At 21.0% G+C, this 13,398-nt stretch overlaps 1 protein-coding gene across 2 annotated transcripts in view; it reads left to right on the plus strand.

Moving 5' to 3' along the window:
- The window catches only part of LOC122501229 (UDP-glucosyltransferase 2-like), a 44,632-nt gene that overhangs the window by 17,644 nt on the left and 13,590 nt on the right, over nucleotides 1–13,398 (plus strand). For both annotated transcript variants that reach the window (XM_043610538.1, XM_043610539.1), the window contains exons 3-5: nucleotides 3,014–3,280; nucleotides 9,848–10,046; nucleotides 11,700–11,876. In XM_043610538.1, coding sequence (XP_043466473.1) covers nucleotides 3,014–3,280; nucleotides 9,848–10,046; nucleotides 11,700–11,876 — 643 coding nt within the window. The remainder of the gene's footprint in view (nucleotides 1–3,013; nucleotides 3,281–9,847; nucleotides 10,047–11,699; nucleotides 11,877–13,398) is intronic.

The raw sequence follows: 13,398 nt of genomic DNA on the forward strand, positions 1-13,398 counted from the left end.
GCCATTTAAAATTAAATACTTTTTAAAGAAATAATAATTATTACACACTGAAAAAAGTTTTACTTGAAATAGCGATAAGTTTCTCTAGAATAACGAAAGTATTAATTGAAGCACTGAATAATTTCGCTACTAAAGTGAAATCTGTAGTTCATCCAGCTAAATATTTTTTGCCGTGCATAACGAAAAAAGAATTAAATTAACATCAGATTTTCTACATTCAAAAAAAACGAATTCAAATAGAAATTAATCATTTTACAACTTAACCAAATTCACCCCAGAAATCACTGAATTCGATAATTTAGAAGAAAGTCAGACAAAAGCAGGGCTCCTACAGAATCTGGAAATCATGGAAATGGTATGGAATTTTTAAAAGGCTTCTGGAAATCAGGGAAATAATGGAAAAGGCCTGTAATTTTTAAAAAATTCTAAATTTTTTCAGTTTTCCATTTTTTCTCTTGCATAAAAATTCAAATAATAATAAAGCTAAATGGTATAAAAGAGAAAAAAAATGTTGAATTTTAAGAAATTCAATTTTTCGGATTTTTGACAATTTTTAATAATTTTTTATTTTTTTCCAAAGAGTCGAGACAATTTAATAAGTAAAGTATTTTCCAAAAGCACAAAAAAATGAAGCTAAATCCCATAAAAGAGAAGAAAAAATGTTGAATTTTAAGAAAATCGGATTTTTGAATTTTTTCGAATTTTTGATAATTTTAGATTTTTTACCAAAGAGTCGAGACAATTTAATAAGTAAAGTATTTTCCAAAAGCACAAAAATAATGAAGCTAAATCCCATAAAAGAGAAGAAAAAATGTTGAATTTTAAGAAAATCGGATTTTTGATTTTTTGATAATTTTAGATTTTTTACCAAAGAGTCGAAACAATTTAATAAGTAAAGTATTTTCCAAAAGCACAAAAATAATGAAGCTCAATCCCATAAAAGAGAAGAGAAAATGTTGAATTTTAAGGAAATCGGATTTTTGAATTTTTTCGAATTTTTGATAATTTTAGATTTTTTACCAAAGAGTCGAGACAATTTAATAAGTAAAGTATTTTCCAAAAGCACAAAAATAATGAAGCTAAATTCTATAAAAGAGAGGAAAAAATGTTGAATTTTAAGAAATTCGGATTTTTGAATTTTTGATAATTTTCTATAATTTCACATTTTTTACCAAAGAGTTGAGACTATTAAATAAGTAAAGTATTTTCCAAAAGCACAAAAATAATGAAGCAAAATCCCATAAAAGAGAAGAAAAAATGTTGAATTTTAAGAAAATCAAATTTTTTAATTTTTTCGAATTTTTGATAATTTTAGATTTTTTACCAAAGAGTCGAGACAATTTAATAAGTAAAGTATTCTCCACATTAAAAAGTTTAACATTAAAAAATATATAAAAAATGCCAATACTTAACCCACAAAATTAAATTTTCAAAACAAACAAATGAATGCACATAATTTGCTAACGGAAAGGAAACTTACGATTATTATAATGTATGTATATGTGTATATGTATATTTCTATTTTCTATCAAAACGTATAAAAAACAAAAGAATAACTATAACTAACTTCAAGTGTGGACAGAGATCCGGAAATCTGGAATCACGACGATTATTATATATAATAATTAAATTTTGCAAAGAATTTTATTAAAATGTCTCATAATAATTGAATTTTCGGGAATAATTTTGTTATTGAATTCTTCTAAAAACTTAAAAAAAACATTATTTTAAATAATTGATTTTTTCGGGGCATTGGAATTCAATTTTTAAGACTAATTACATTTTTTGAGCAATTCCTGTATAAATTGTATTAATAATAATTGAAATCCTGAGAATAATATTATTATTTATTGAAAATAATTGAATTATTGCAAAAAATTTTATTAAAATGTTCTAAAAAAAATTTAATTTCTGTGAAAAATTTTATTATTTTTGAAAATAATTAAATTCTTCATAAGAATTTTCTAAACGTTATTTTAAATAATTAATTTTTTCGAAATATAATAAATATTGTGAAAATTTTATTTTAAATAATTGAATTCTTGTGAACAACTTTATTTGTGAAAATAATTGAATTTTTCGATTAATTAATTTAAAATAGTATTTAAAAATAATTGAAATTCTTTGATGAGTTTTATTATTTACGAAAATAATTGAATTCTTGCTTAAAATTTTATGAAAATCTTTTTTTTAAAAATTGAACTTCCATGAAAAATGTTATTATTAGTGAAAGTAATTGAATTATTGTGAAGATACAAATTTTGTTATATAATTGATTTTTTCTAAATTTTTTTAAAAATTCTATTCTAAATTATAATCGAAACCCTGTGGAAATTTTATTATTTATGAAAATAATTCAATTTTATCAATTTTTCTGTTAAATAATTGAATTTTTTTGCGAAATTTTATGAAAATTCTTGATATTGAAAATAATTGAATTATTGCGAAAAATTTTATTAAAATGTTTAAAATGAATTGAATTTTTGTGAAGAATTTTGATATTTTTGAAAATAATTGAATTTCTTCGATGAGTTTTATCATTTATGAAAATAATTGAATTCTTGCTTAGAATTTTATCAAAAATTTTTTTAAAAAATTGAATTTCCATGAAAAATGTTATTATTAGTGAAAGGTATTGAATTATTGTGAAGAATTGTATAAAATTTTTTTCGAAATTTGTTTGAAAATGCTATTTTAAATTAATGGAATTTCTGGGGAAATTTTATTATTTATTATGATAATAATTGAATTTTGGGTGAATTGTATAATTTTTTTTTTAAATAATTGAATTCTTTTGCAAAATTTGATGAAAATAATTGAATTTTATAATTTTTTTTAAAAATAATTGAATTCTTTTGCGAAATTTGATAAAAAAAAAATTTAGATATTGAAAATAATTGAATTTCGAATATTTCATGAAAATAATTGAATCATTTTAAAGAATTTTATACTTTTCGATTATTCGAGGAAAAATTGAGCGTACGAAATTTGTAAAATAAAATTATTGTTTCAGGCCTACGTAGGCAATTATACATCGGAATGGGATTTGGTTGGTTCAAGATTTCGCAATGAATTACCAATTTCCCCTTGGGACGCAATGCGATATGGATGGGAAGCTTGCGAGGCATTGCTGAGAGATGAAGCTTCCGTAACGGTTTTGAGAAAACCAGAAGGCAACCCTCAAGCTCGTTGGGACGTTGCAATTTTAGATGGTGCTTATCCTGAGTGCCTGCTAGGGATTATTCACGGCGAACGAATACCCACTATCATGTTGAATACAGTAAGGAATTTTAAATTTTATCAAATATTCAACAAACACACATAATAGAGGAGAAATTTGCTTCTATACATATTTATGAAATCCTCGAAAATTCTGGTGAGAGAATTTTTTCTAAATAAATACATTTAGAAAAAAAAATCTTTTCACACTTCTTCTTCTTCTTCTTCCTCTTCTTCTTCTTGCTTTGAAATATGCTGTCATAAACGATTTATTTATATTTTTTTTTCTTTTTTAACTGCTCTTTAAATTTCATAATTATTATAGTTAAAAATAACTATAATTTTGCATATTTAAAAAAAAATTATTATTAAATTATTTCAATTAATTAATTATTGTAAAACATGAAGAAATCGATTACTCCGAGTCAAAGACTCGAAGTGATCGATTTCTTCATGTTTTATAACAATATTCTTATAAGTTACTGAATTTCGAATTTTTGAAAATTATATATATTTAAGGCTTAAAATTTATCACTCGATGATATCAACAGACTTCGCACTCGATAATTAATTTTAAAAAAGTAGCAAAAAGTATAACTTTCAAACTAAAAAAAGTAGTAAAAAAGTGGCTATCGAAAAAGTAAACTTGACGACCAAAAAAACTCGTTTTATACACTAATAAATTGAATTTCTACAACGAATCTTATTATTCATGAAAGAATTTAAATATTTATCAAAATAATATTTAATATTTGCGAAGAATTTTAAAAACATTTTTAAATAATTGATTTTTTTCGAATAATTTTATGTGAATTCTAATTTAAATAATTGAATTCCTTAGAAATTTTTATTATTCATAAAAATAATTGAATTCTTAAGAAGATTTTTACAAAAAATATTTTTAGTAAATGAATTCTGTTTGGAAATTTTATAAAAATAGTAGATATTGAAATTCATTATGAAATGCGAAAATTTTTTTAAAATAATTCAATTTTACAAAGAATTCTATTAAAATTTTTGATAATAAATTTAATTTCTGTGTGGCATTTCATTAAATTTTTTTTAAAAATAATTAAATTCCTAAAAAACATTTTATTATTTATGAAAATAATTGAATTCTTGCGAACGATTTTATTAGAATCCTTAGATATAATTGAATTTCCAAGAAGGAATTTATTACTTATAAAAATAATTGAATATTATTATTTATGAAAATAATTGAATTTTGCAAAGAATTTTATTAAAATGCCTCAAAAGAATTAAATTTTCAAGAATAATTTTGTTATTCATCTTTAATAAATGGATTCTTTCGAAGAATTATTTATGTGAATAATTGAATTCTTTGGAAAAATTCTATTAAAATTTTCCAAAAATAAGTAAATTCCTGAGAAGAAGTTTATTATTTATGAAAATAATTTAATTTTATTAATTTTTCTGTTAAATAATTGAATTCTTTTGCGAAATTTTATGAAAATTCTTGATTTTGAAAATAATTGAATTATTGCGAAAAATTTTATTAAAATGTTTAAATTTATGAAAATAATTGAATTCTTGCTTAGAATTTTATCAAAAATTTTTTTAAAAAATTGAATCTCAATAAAAATCTTATTGTTAGTGAAAGTCATTGAATTATTGTAAAGAATTGTATAAAAATTTTGTTAAATAATTGATTTTTTCTAAATTTAAAAAAAGTTCTATTCTACATTTAATTGAATCCCTGTGGAAATTTTATTTATCTATGAAAATAATTGAAATTCAGATAAATTTTATCAGTTTTTCTTTTAAATAATTGAATTCTTTTGCGAAATTTTATGAAAATTCTAGATATTGAAAATAATTGAATTATTGCGAAAAATTTTATGAAAGTGTTTATAAAGAATTGAATTTCCGTAAAAAATTTTGTTATTATTGGAAATAATTGAATTCTTTATTAGAATTTTATAAAAATTGTTTTAAATAATTCAGTTTTTCAAAATATAATGAATATTGTGAAAATTTTATTTTAAATAATTGAATTATTGTGAAAAACTTTATTTGTTATAATAATTGAATTTTCCGATTAATTAAAAATAGTATTAAAAATAATTGAATTTTTCGACTAATTAAAAATAGGTATTAAAAATACTAAATTAAAATTAATTAATTATTAATTAATAATAATTAAAAATAATTGAATTTCTTCGATGAGTTTTATTATTTATAAAAATAATTGAATTCTTTCGCGAAATTTTATGAAAATTCTTGATATTGAAAATAATTTAATTATTGCGAAAAATTTTATTAAAATGAATTGAATTTCTGTGAAAAATTTTGTTATTTTTAAAAATAATTTAATTTCTTCGATGAGTTTTATTACTTATGAAAATAATTGAATTCTTGCTTAGAATTTTATCAAAAATTTTTTTAAAAAATTGTATTTCCATGAAAATTGTTATTATTAGTGAAAGTAATTGAATTATTGTAAAAAATTGTATACAAATTTTGTTAAATAATTGATTTTTTCTAAATTAAAAAAAAATTCTATTCTAAATTAATTGAATCCCTGTGGAAATTTTATTATCTATGAAAATAATTTAATTTCGAATTTTTTTTTGAAAATAATTGAATCGTTTTGAAGAATTTGATTATAATTTTTGAGAATAGTTTTTTGATTTCTAGTATTAGTTACAACTTTAATTAAAGTAGTAAAAATTCTCAACAAAAAAAAACAGAAATAGTAGCTTTTAGTAGATGAGTGCGAAACCTGTATTAATTAAAAGATGTAATTCTTAAAAAAATATTGTTAAAACAATAAAAAATTAAACTATAGGTACTTTAATAAATCATATTAAAATAATTTTTAGAAAAATTATTTAATCATACAATTTTTATACAATATTTATTATTATTTAATTATTCATTTATTATTGTTTCTTTCATCCATAAATTTCAATATTTATATAAAATTTTGAATATTCACGAGAATCACACAAAATGACAAATAAAAACCGCTGCCAAGTTGTATATTTTTTTTATAATTTTGGTGCTCATTTCATGAACACTTTACTTCCACATAGAGATAATAATAATAATAGGAAAATATATGAATAACTTTTTATAAATATGGTAAAAGTGATTGAATCTTGGGTCAATCAATGTATTTTTAAATACTCTACACTATAGTTATAATAGTTTAATAGTTAAACAAAAATTTTCAAACAAAAAAGTTGAGAAAATGTCATTTTCCACAATTTTTGGTTTTTAAAATACCAATAATTTCGAAATTTATTATCGAATTAGGTTCAAAAATAGGTCAATCGAAGCGTTTTTTGAGGCTCTACAAGTCGGTAACGATAATTTTAAGATTACTTCTACATTTTTCAACAAAATTTTCAAAAAAGTCTTATTTTCCAAAATTTTGAATTTTTAAATTTTTAATATCTCCGGTTAATATGGACGAAAAATGTTCAATTAGGGCTCAAAAGATGCGTCTAAAAAAACTCTACAAAATTATGGAAAAACATTTATAAGTGTCCTAACATTTTTTTAAAGTTATGGGCAAAAAACGTTTTTTTGCAAAATTAAAAATCCAAAAAAAATTTAGTTAAACTTTATTAATCTATCTCAAAGTACTCTCATTTTATGTCCGCAGGTGAGATCTACAATTTAAAAAAAAATCCAACCCAAAAGCTCTTCATGATTTCGAGATATTTATGAAAATGTGATGTTTACACACACACACACACACACACACATACGGAATGACATTTTTTAAAAATGTCATTTTTGAACTCCTGAGGTCAAATAACATAAAGATATGTCAAAAAATCGAACTCGAAAAATTTCGGTATTACAATACTTCCTTTATGAGGAAGTAATATTGAAAATTATTGAAATGTAAAATTCAATTTGAAATTTAAATCAAAAAATAACAAATATAAATTATATTTTTGAAGGTTCGAAAAATAAAATCAATATAGAAAAAAAACTATATAAAAAATAAATTTTCTTGTTAAGAGAAAGAAATTTTTTTTTTTACAATTTTTAAACATTGTCAAAAGAGTGTATTATAATATATAGTTATATATTATATTTTTATAATGTAAAATTGTGTCATCATATTTTTCCATTTTAATTTTTAAAAAATACTATAAATAATAATAATACATAATTAAAAATATTTTCCATTACTAGAAACTATGAAATTTATTTTTAAACACGTAAATAAAAGAATAATATTCATAATATAATTTTTTGCAGAAAAATGTGACGTCAATTTTTAAAATTAAAAATTCCATTCCATGACGAATCGTTAAAAATTATTTTTTATTAACATTTTTTGGCCTTGAATTTTTTTACGCTTGATTTTTGTTTAATAAAACAGAGTACAAAGAATTTACAGTGATTTGATTAACACATATTTGTATGGTCAAATGTTTGAAATTTTTATGAAAGAAACGTCGCCTGATTTTTCCATTGACAGAAATATACGTGCTCTGTGTAATGAAAAAATATTCTTTATTTAAGTCGACCTCCAGAGCTTGAATTTTTCATTTTTATTTTCAATTTCATAATATATTTCAAAAACTTTTTTTAAATTTATTTTATTGATCAAACTATCTGCTTTTAGCGAGTCCTTTTCATTCACATTTTTTTCTTGTAAATATTATTTTTTTTAATTATTATTTTATTATTATATTGTATAAATTTTCCTATAAATATTTCTATACACGTCACTATATGGAATTGTTATTTATGAATTCGACTAAATTATTATTATTTTTATTATCATCATAATTATTCTATTAATTATATTATCATTATTATTTTTTTTAGTCGGAAGTGAAAAATCTGGAAAAATTCAGATATTATTATTATCATTATTATTATTAGTATTATTATAATTATAATCATGATCGGTATTATTTTTTTTATTAAATGATCATTTTTATTATTATTCTAACCTTCTGCTTATTAAACGGTGAGAAAAAGGGAAAATATGTTCCTCTAATTAGTATTTGAGAGGCATTACTACAAACAGGAGAAAAAGCACTTCAAAGCATATTTATTTTCCAGAAAACGGATATTTATACGGCACTAATTAATTCCCGGTAAATTAATTCTTATTCAGGAAGGAGACTAAAAAATTGTTTTTCTTGTGATTATGCGCAAAAATTTTAATTGCTCTTTTTCCTAAAATAAATAGATTTTGTTATTTAATTTATTATCATCGCAATATTTTCAAATTTATTTTACTAAATAATTTATATTCGAAAATAAAATTATTTTTCTATGATTTTAAATTCTAATTAGTAGTATATAAAAAGCGCAGAAATAGTAGACGATTTAAATCAGTTAAATAAATTAAACGGGATTTTTTTAATTACGACGTTAAACTAAGAAAATTTTTAATTTATTTATTTTTTAATCCTAAATCAAATTCATCTGTTTCAAAGAGAAAAAAGAAAAAATATAAATTTATATTTCATATATAAAAGACAATAAATTTTAATTTATATAATACAAACTGTAAATCACAATACAAAATCGTTTAAAATTCGAAAATTTACAATCTGTCTGGAATAATTTAAATAATAGAAATAAATATAATAAAATAAAAATAATATAAATAATAATAAAAATAATATAAATAATAATAAAAATAATAGTTTAATAATAAAACCTTTAATTATAATTAGAGCCTCTTTGAGTAATGAAATCCTTTGGCATTTCAATTATCTGAAATTAATTTGTTTGATAGTTGAAATGTTCTTGGACAATTAAATAAAATCGTACAAAAGTAATTCAAGTATATATGTGTGCGATAATTAAAAACTCTTTATTAATTATTTTTTTGTTATCAAACATCTTTGATGCTTTTTTTTATAAATGAAATGAAAAGAAATTTATCAAATTTTAAAAATCTCACAAGCACGGAGAAAAATATTTCTTTGATCACAAAATATTATATTGACTAATAAAAATAAAAACACCAAACGAATGATTTCTTTAAATATTATCGACTTTCTATTTGCTCCAAATCAAATTTTTCTCTTGATTAAACACATCAATTTAAGAGAAAATTTTTCTTTTACTCAATACTTTTGAAAATTATTTTTTCGTACATTCGAAAATACAAATGTTTATAAAAACAAATAAAGTTTTTTCAATTCAAACAAATTTCAATTTTTAAGCTAAAAGGTTTTTTTAAAAAAATTAAAACATTTTTTTTTTAAACACCATTTTTTTGTTTCAAACAAATATTTTCTCTGTGAGTAGATATATTAATAAATTCTAGATTTTTAATAAAATTTCACTAAATTCCATATTCTTTTACATAAACTAAAATTGCTTATTATATTAAAATTTCCTCTTTTCGTCGCATTTAAATTAAAAAATACCTTTACAAAATTTCATCATATTATTTTCTTTCCGTGTGTACTTATTAATAAAAAAAAATAGTGCGATAAAACAATTTTTCTTTAAGTATATATATTAAAAATATTTTATTTACTTTTAAAAAAGATATTTTTTTGTAAATTTGTTAAAGAAAAATTTGTCACAGAAAAATTTGTTATAGAAAAATTTAATATAAAACTTTCATCCGTGCTTTTAAAAAAAGTTGTGTTTTTTTCTTAAACGTTTCTAGGTCGCTCTATACACTGGTTCAATCACACGTCAAGGGAATCCATCCCCATGGGCTATCAGACCTTATTTCGGCAAAGCTTTCACGCAAGATATGAATTTCCTTCAAAGAGTTTTAAATGTCGCATGTCTGATGACTTTAGAAGTAATGCATTGGATCATGATTACGGGATATCTACAGCCCACTTTGAGAAAATATTTAGGTAACTGTATACAAAAAAAGTTAATAGAAAAAAAATTTTTAATTTAGAAAAAAAAAGTTTTCAATTTCGAAAAAATATTGTCGTTCATTTTAACGGCGATATTTTTATTACTTCTTTTAAGTATTTTTTTTACATTTTTTTTATACTAGGAAAATTAACTCTTGACTAGGTAAATATTTAATTTTTTTCCATTTTTATGAAGTAATTTTTAAAAATATTGAAGCAGAAAAAAAGTTTCGTTCAAAAATTTAGGAAAATTATTTTTATATAAAATAATTGAATAATTTACGTTATATGAGCATTTTGTGGATGACCTCCAAATAATTTTATACGTGAGCAGTCTCTTTCTCTCTCTAAATATATAAATATAATTAAAAATTCTGGCTGTTTGTGAGATAGAAATTGGAGCGTATATTAATTATTTTTGAAAATTTATTAATTTATAAATCGCATTAACTCTCAAACGAGTGAAAATTTTCGGAAATGATATTATATTTGTTTTGAAAAGAGCAAGGTTGAAGCAATTGCAAATTTTAATAAATAAAATTGGTAATAAAATTATTGTGTCAAGTGCGCTACTATAAATTCAATCCAAACATTATTTTTAAATTCTTAATGAACTTTTTCATATTTATCTATACGTACTTCAACACATAAATAAAGAGAATAAATGTAAAAAATAATTTACCACTATAAATGTGTCAATAAATAAATATTTACGAATCAAATAATTTTCATTTAAATCAAATAAATTGCATTCCAGCCAATAATTTTCAATAATTTTTAATAATTTTACGGAAAATTATATATTAAAATTATTATTTTAAAATATATTTTTTATTAAAAAATTTGCTTCAGGTAAACATTTATTTAATAATATCCCAGTTATCGGTTATTTGAATAAAATAAATTTCTTTTTTAATGTTTGAATTAAATTTTAAATGAAAGTAATGTATATAGACATATTTATCCCAGAGCCAAAGAAAAAAATTTGTTTGCTAAAGACAAATTTTATTTAACAGAAATACAAGTATTAACTAAACAAGAAAAAAATATAATAAATTCAACATTTACAAAATTGAATTAAATTAGAAACAACATATTTTCTAACAAAATTTAAATTTTAACGCGAAATAGGTATAAAAAAATTGCAGTTCGAATCTTTAGGGAAATCAAATAAATTTATATGAAACGTGAAGTTTTATTGGCTATGAGTTAAATATATATAACTTTTTTATAAGGGTATAATATACAATAAAATAAATAATAATATTAATGATAATAATACACTGAAAAAAAAAATTATTTGATTCAAATAACCGATTAATTGACTTATTATCAATTAAATATTTAATTAAATCAAATAATATTTATATTGGAGTCAATTAAATGGTTCACTTCATATTTGCTTCAAATACTGAAATTATTGGTTTAAATATGAATTGAACCATTTAATTGACTCCAATAAATATTATTTGATTCAAGTAAATATTTAATTGATAATAGTCAATTAATCGATTATTTAAATCAAATACATTTTTTTAGTGTAATAATACGTTTATTTAACATAAAATATATTTCATTTAAATAAAATTTGTCTCTGGGTGTATATTATTGAGGATTATGAAATATTTTAATAAATGAATTTTACAGGAGATCAAGTCCCAGACGTGAGGGATCTTGTTTCGGAGGTACCATTAACTTTGCAAAATAATCACTATTCTGTTGCCGATTCTGTTCCCAATTTGTCAAATGTGGTTAACGTAGCTTGCCTCCACTGCAGACCAGCCATGCAGCTAAGTCCCGAATTAGAGTCCTTTCTAAGACGAGGTGAGTCAATATAACTCTCTATCCAATATTATTGAAATTTTCACATCAATTACAATAATTATAAACATTCCAACAATCATTTTTTCAGCATAAAGACTTTCTTTTGTTAAACACTAATTACTACTCCAAAACTAAACATTGGAATTACTGTTTGTATAGTAATTCCTCTTATATACACTCTCAAAGAAATATTTTATTCAAAATTTATTTGTAAGATGAAAAAATATATATTTTATCTCAGATTCAACACAGAAAAAAAAATTTATTTGATTCAAATAATATTTTTTTTTTATTTCGAATAATAAATTTATTATTGGTCCAAATAAAATGTTTTTTTCAAGTAAATAAAATTTTTATTTTGCAATTAATATAAATTGATTTGAATCACATAAAATATAAATATGTAGGTTAGTAGACTCTAAAATAAATTTACGTTTTTTTCTGGTTTTAAAATCCGATAATAAAATTAAAACATACCAACAAATTATTTTATTTAAACTAATTAAATGGTATCTGTTTTTAAATTGGTAGAAATGACTATTTATTAATAAAATTTATTAATTCAAAAGCAAAAATTCAATCACTAATTAAAATTATCAAATATTTTTACTTATTCAGAGAGCAAAGAAATATTTATTTGATAATACACAAGTAATCGATTTATTTGAATCAAATAAATTTTTTTTCACTGCTGTAAATGAAAATTTATGAAGTCAGACCAAAATTTTCTCTAGAATGAAAATGGAAAAAACAAAATTAATAGAAAAAATTATACCTGCGACATTACAAATTTTATACGCACCTAATGTATAATTTAAAAGAGCAAAAAAATAAAGAGAAAAAAAGTTTCATACACACACAATAAAAAGCTAGTAGGGAAAATTACGTCCAGTCAGACAAAAATCAGAATATTTCAGTGAAAAAAAGTTATTTAGTCAGACAAAAGTCAATTCTTCAATATCCCAATGGGAAATGCCAGTGTAGTGCCGATGTTCACCACTGGCTTAGTACTCAGACGATTGTTCGGCGTAGTCTAGCCGAGCCTCGACAATTAGTGCTGGCGCAGTACAGAATTTTTGTTTCGCCAAAGCTTGGACAAGGCTCGGCGGCAAGTGCTGGCTGAGTATAGAAAAATTGTTCACAACGCTCTTTGCCAACATTGCTTTTTTGACATAAACTTGAAAAAAATTATAAAAAAAGTTTATAAATGTTTATAAATATAAATTTATTGAAAAAAATTAATATTTTACTTTTCAGTTGTTCATTTTTTATTCTTATTAAATTTAATAATAACAATTTAACACAATTGTCTAATTTTGTAAATAATAAATTATTTAAACAAATTAAAATTATAAACAAAATTTAAACTTTAATCTCAATAATAATTTGGTTCCTATTAAAATACTATTATACTTCTTACTATGAATAAAAAATTATTAATAAATTACCACGTAATTTAAGAATTACGTAAAATGTTAAATGCAATAAGTAAAGTAATTTAATTTAATTATTAAAAATTTAG

This window comes from Leptopilina heterotoma, unplaced genomic scaffold (genome assembly GCF_015476425.1).
Source record: "Leptopilina heterotoma isolate Lh14 unplaced genomic scaffold, ASM1547642v1 Lhet_206, whole genome shotgun sequence".
Lineage (NCBI taxonomy): Eukaryota > Metazoa > Arthropoda > Insecta > Hymenoptera > Figitidae > Leptopilina > Leptopilina heterotoma.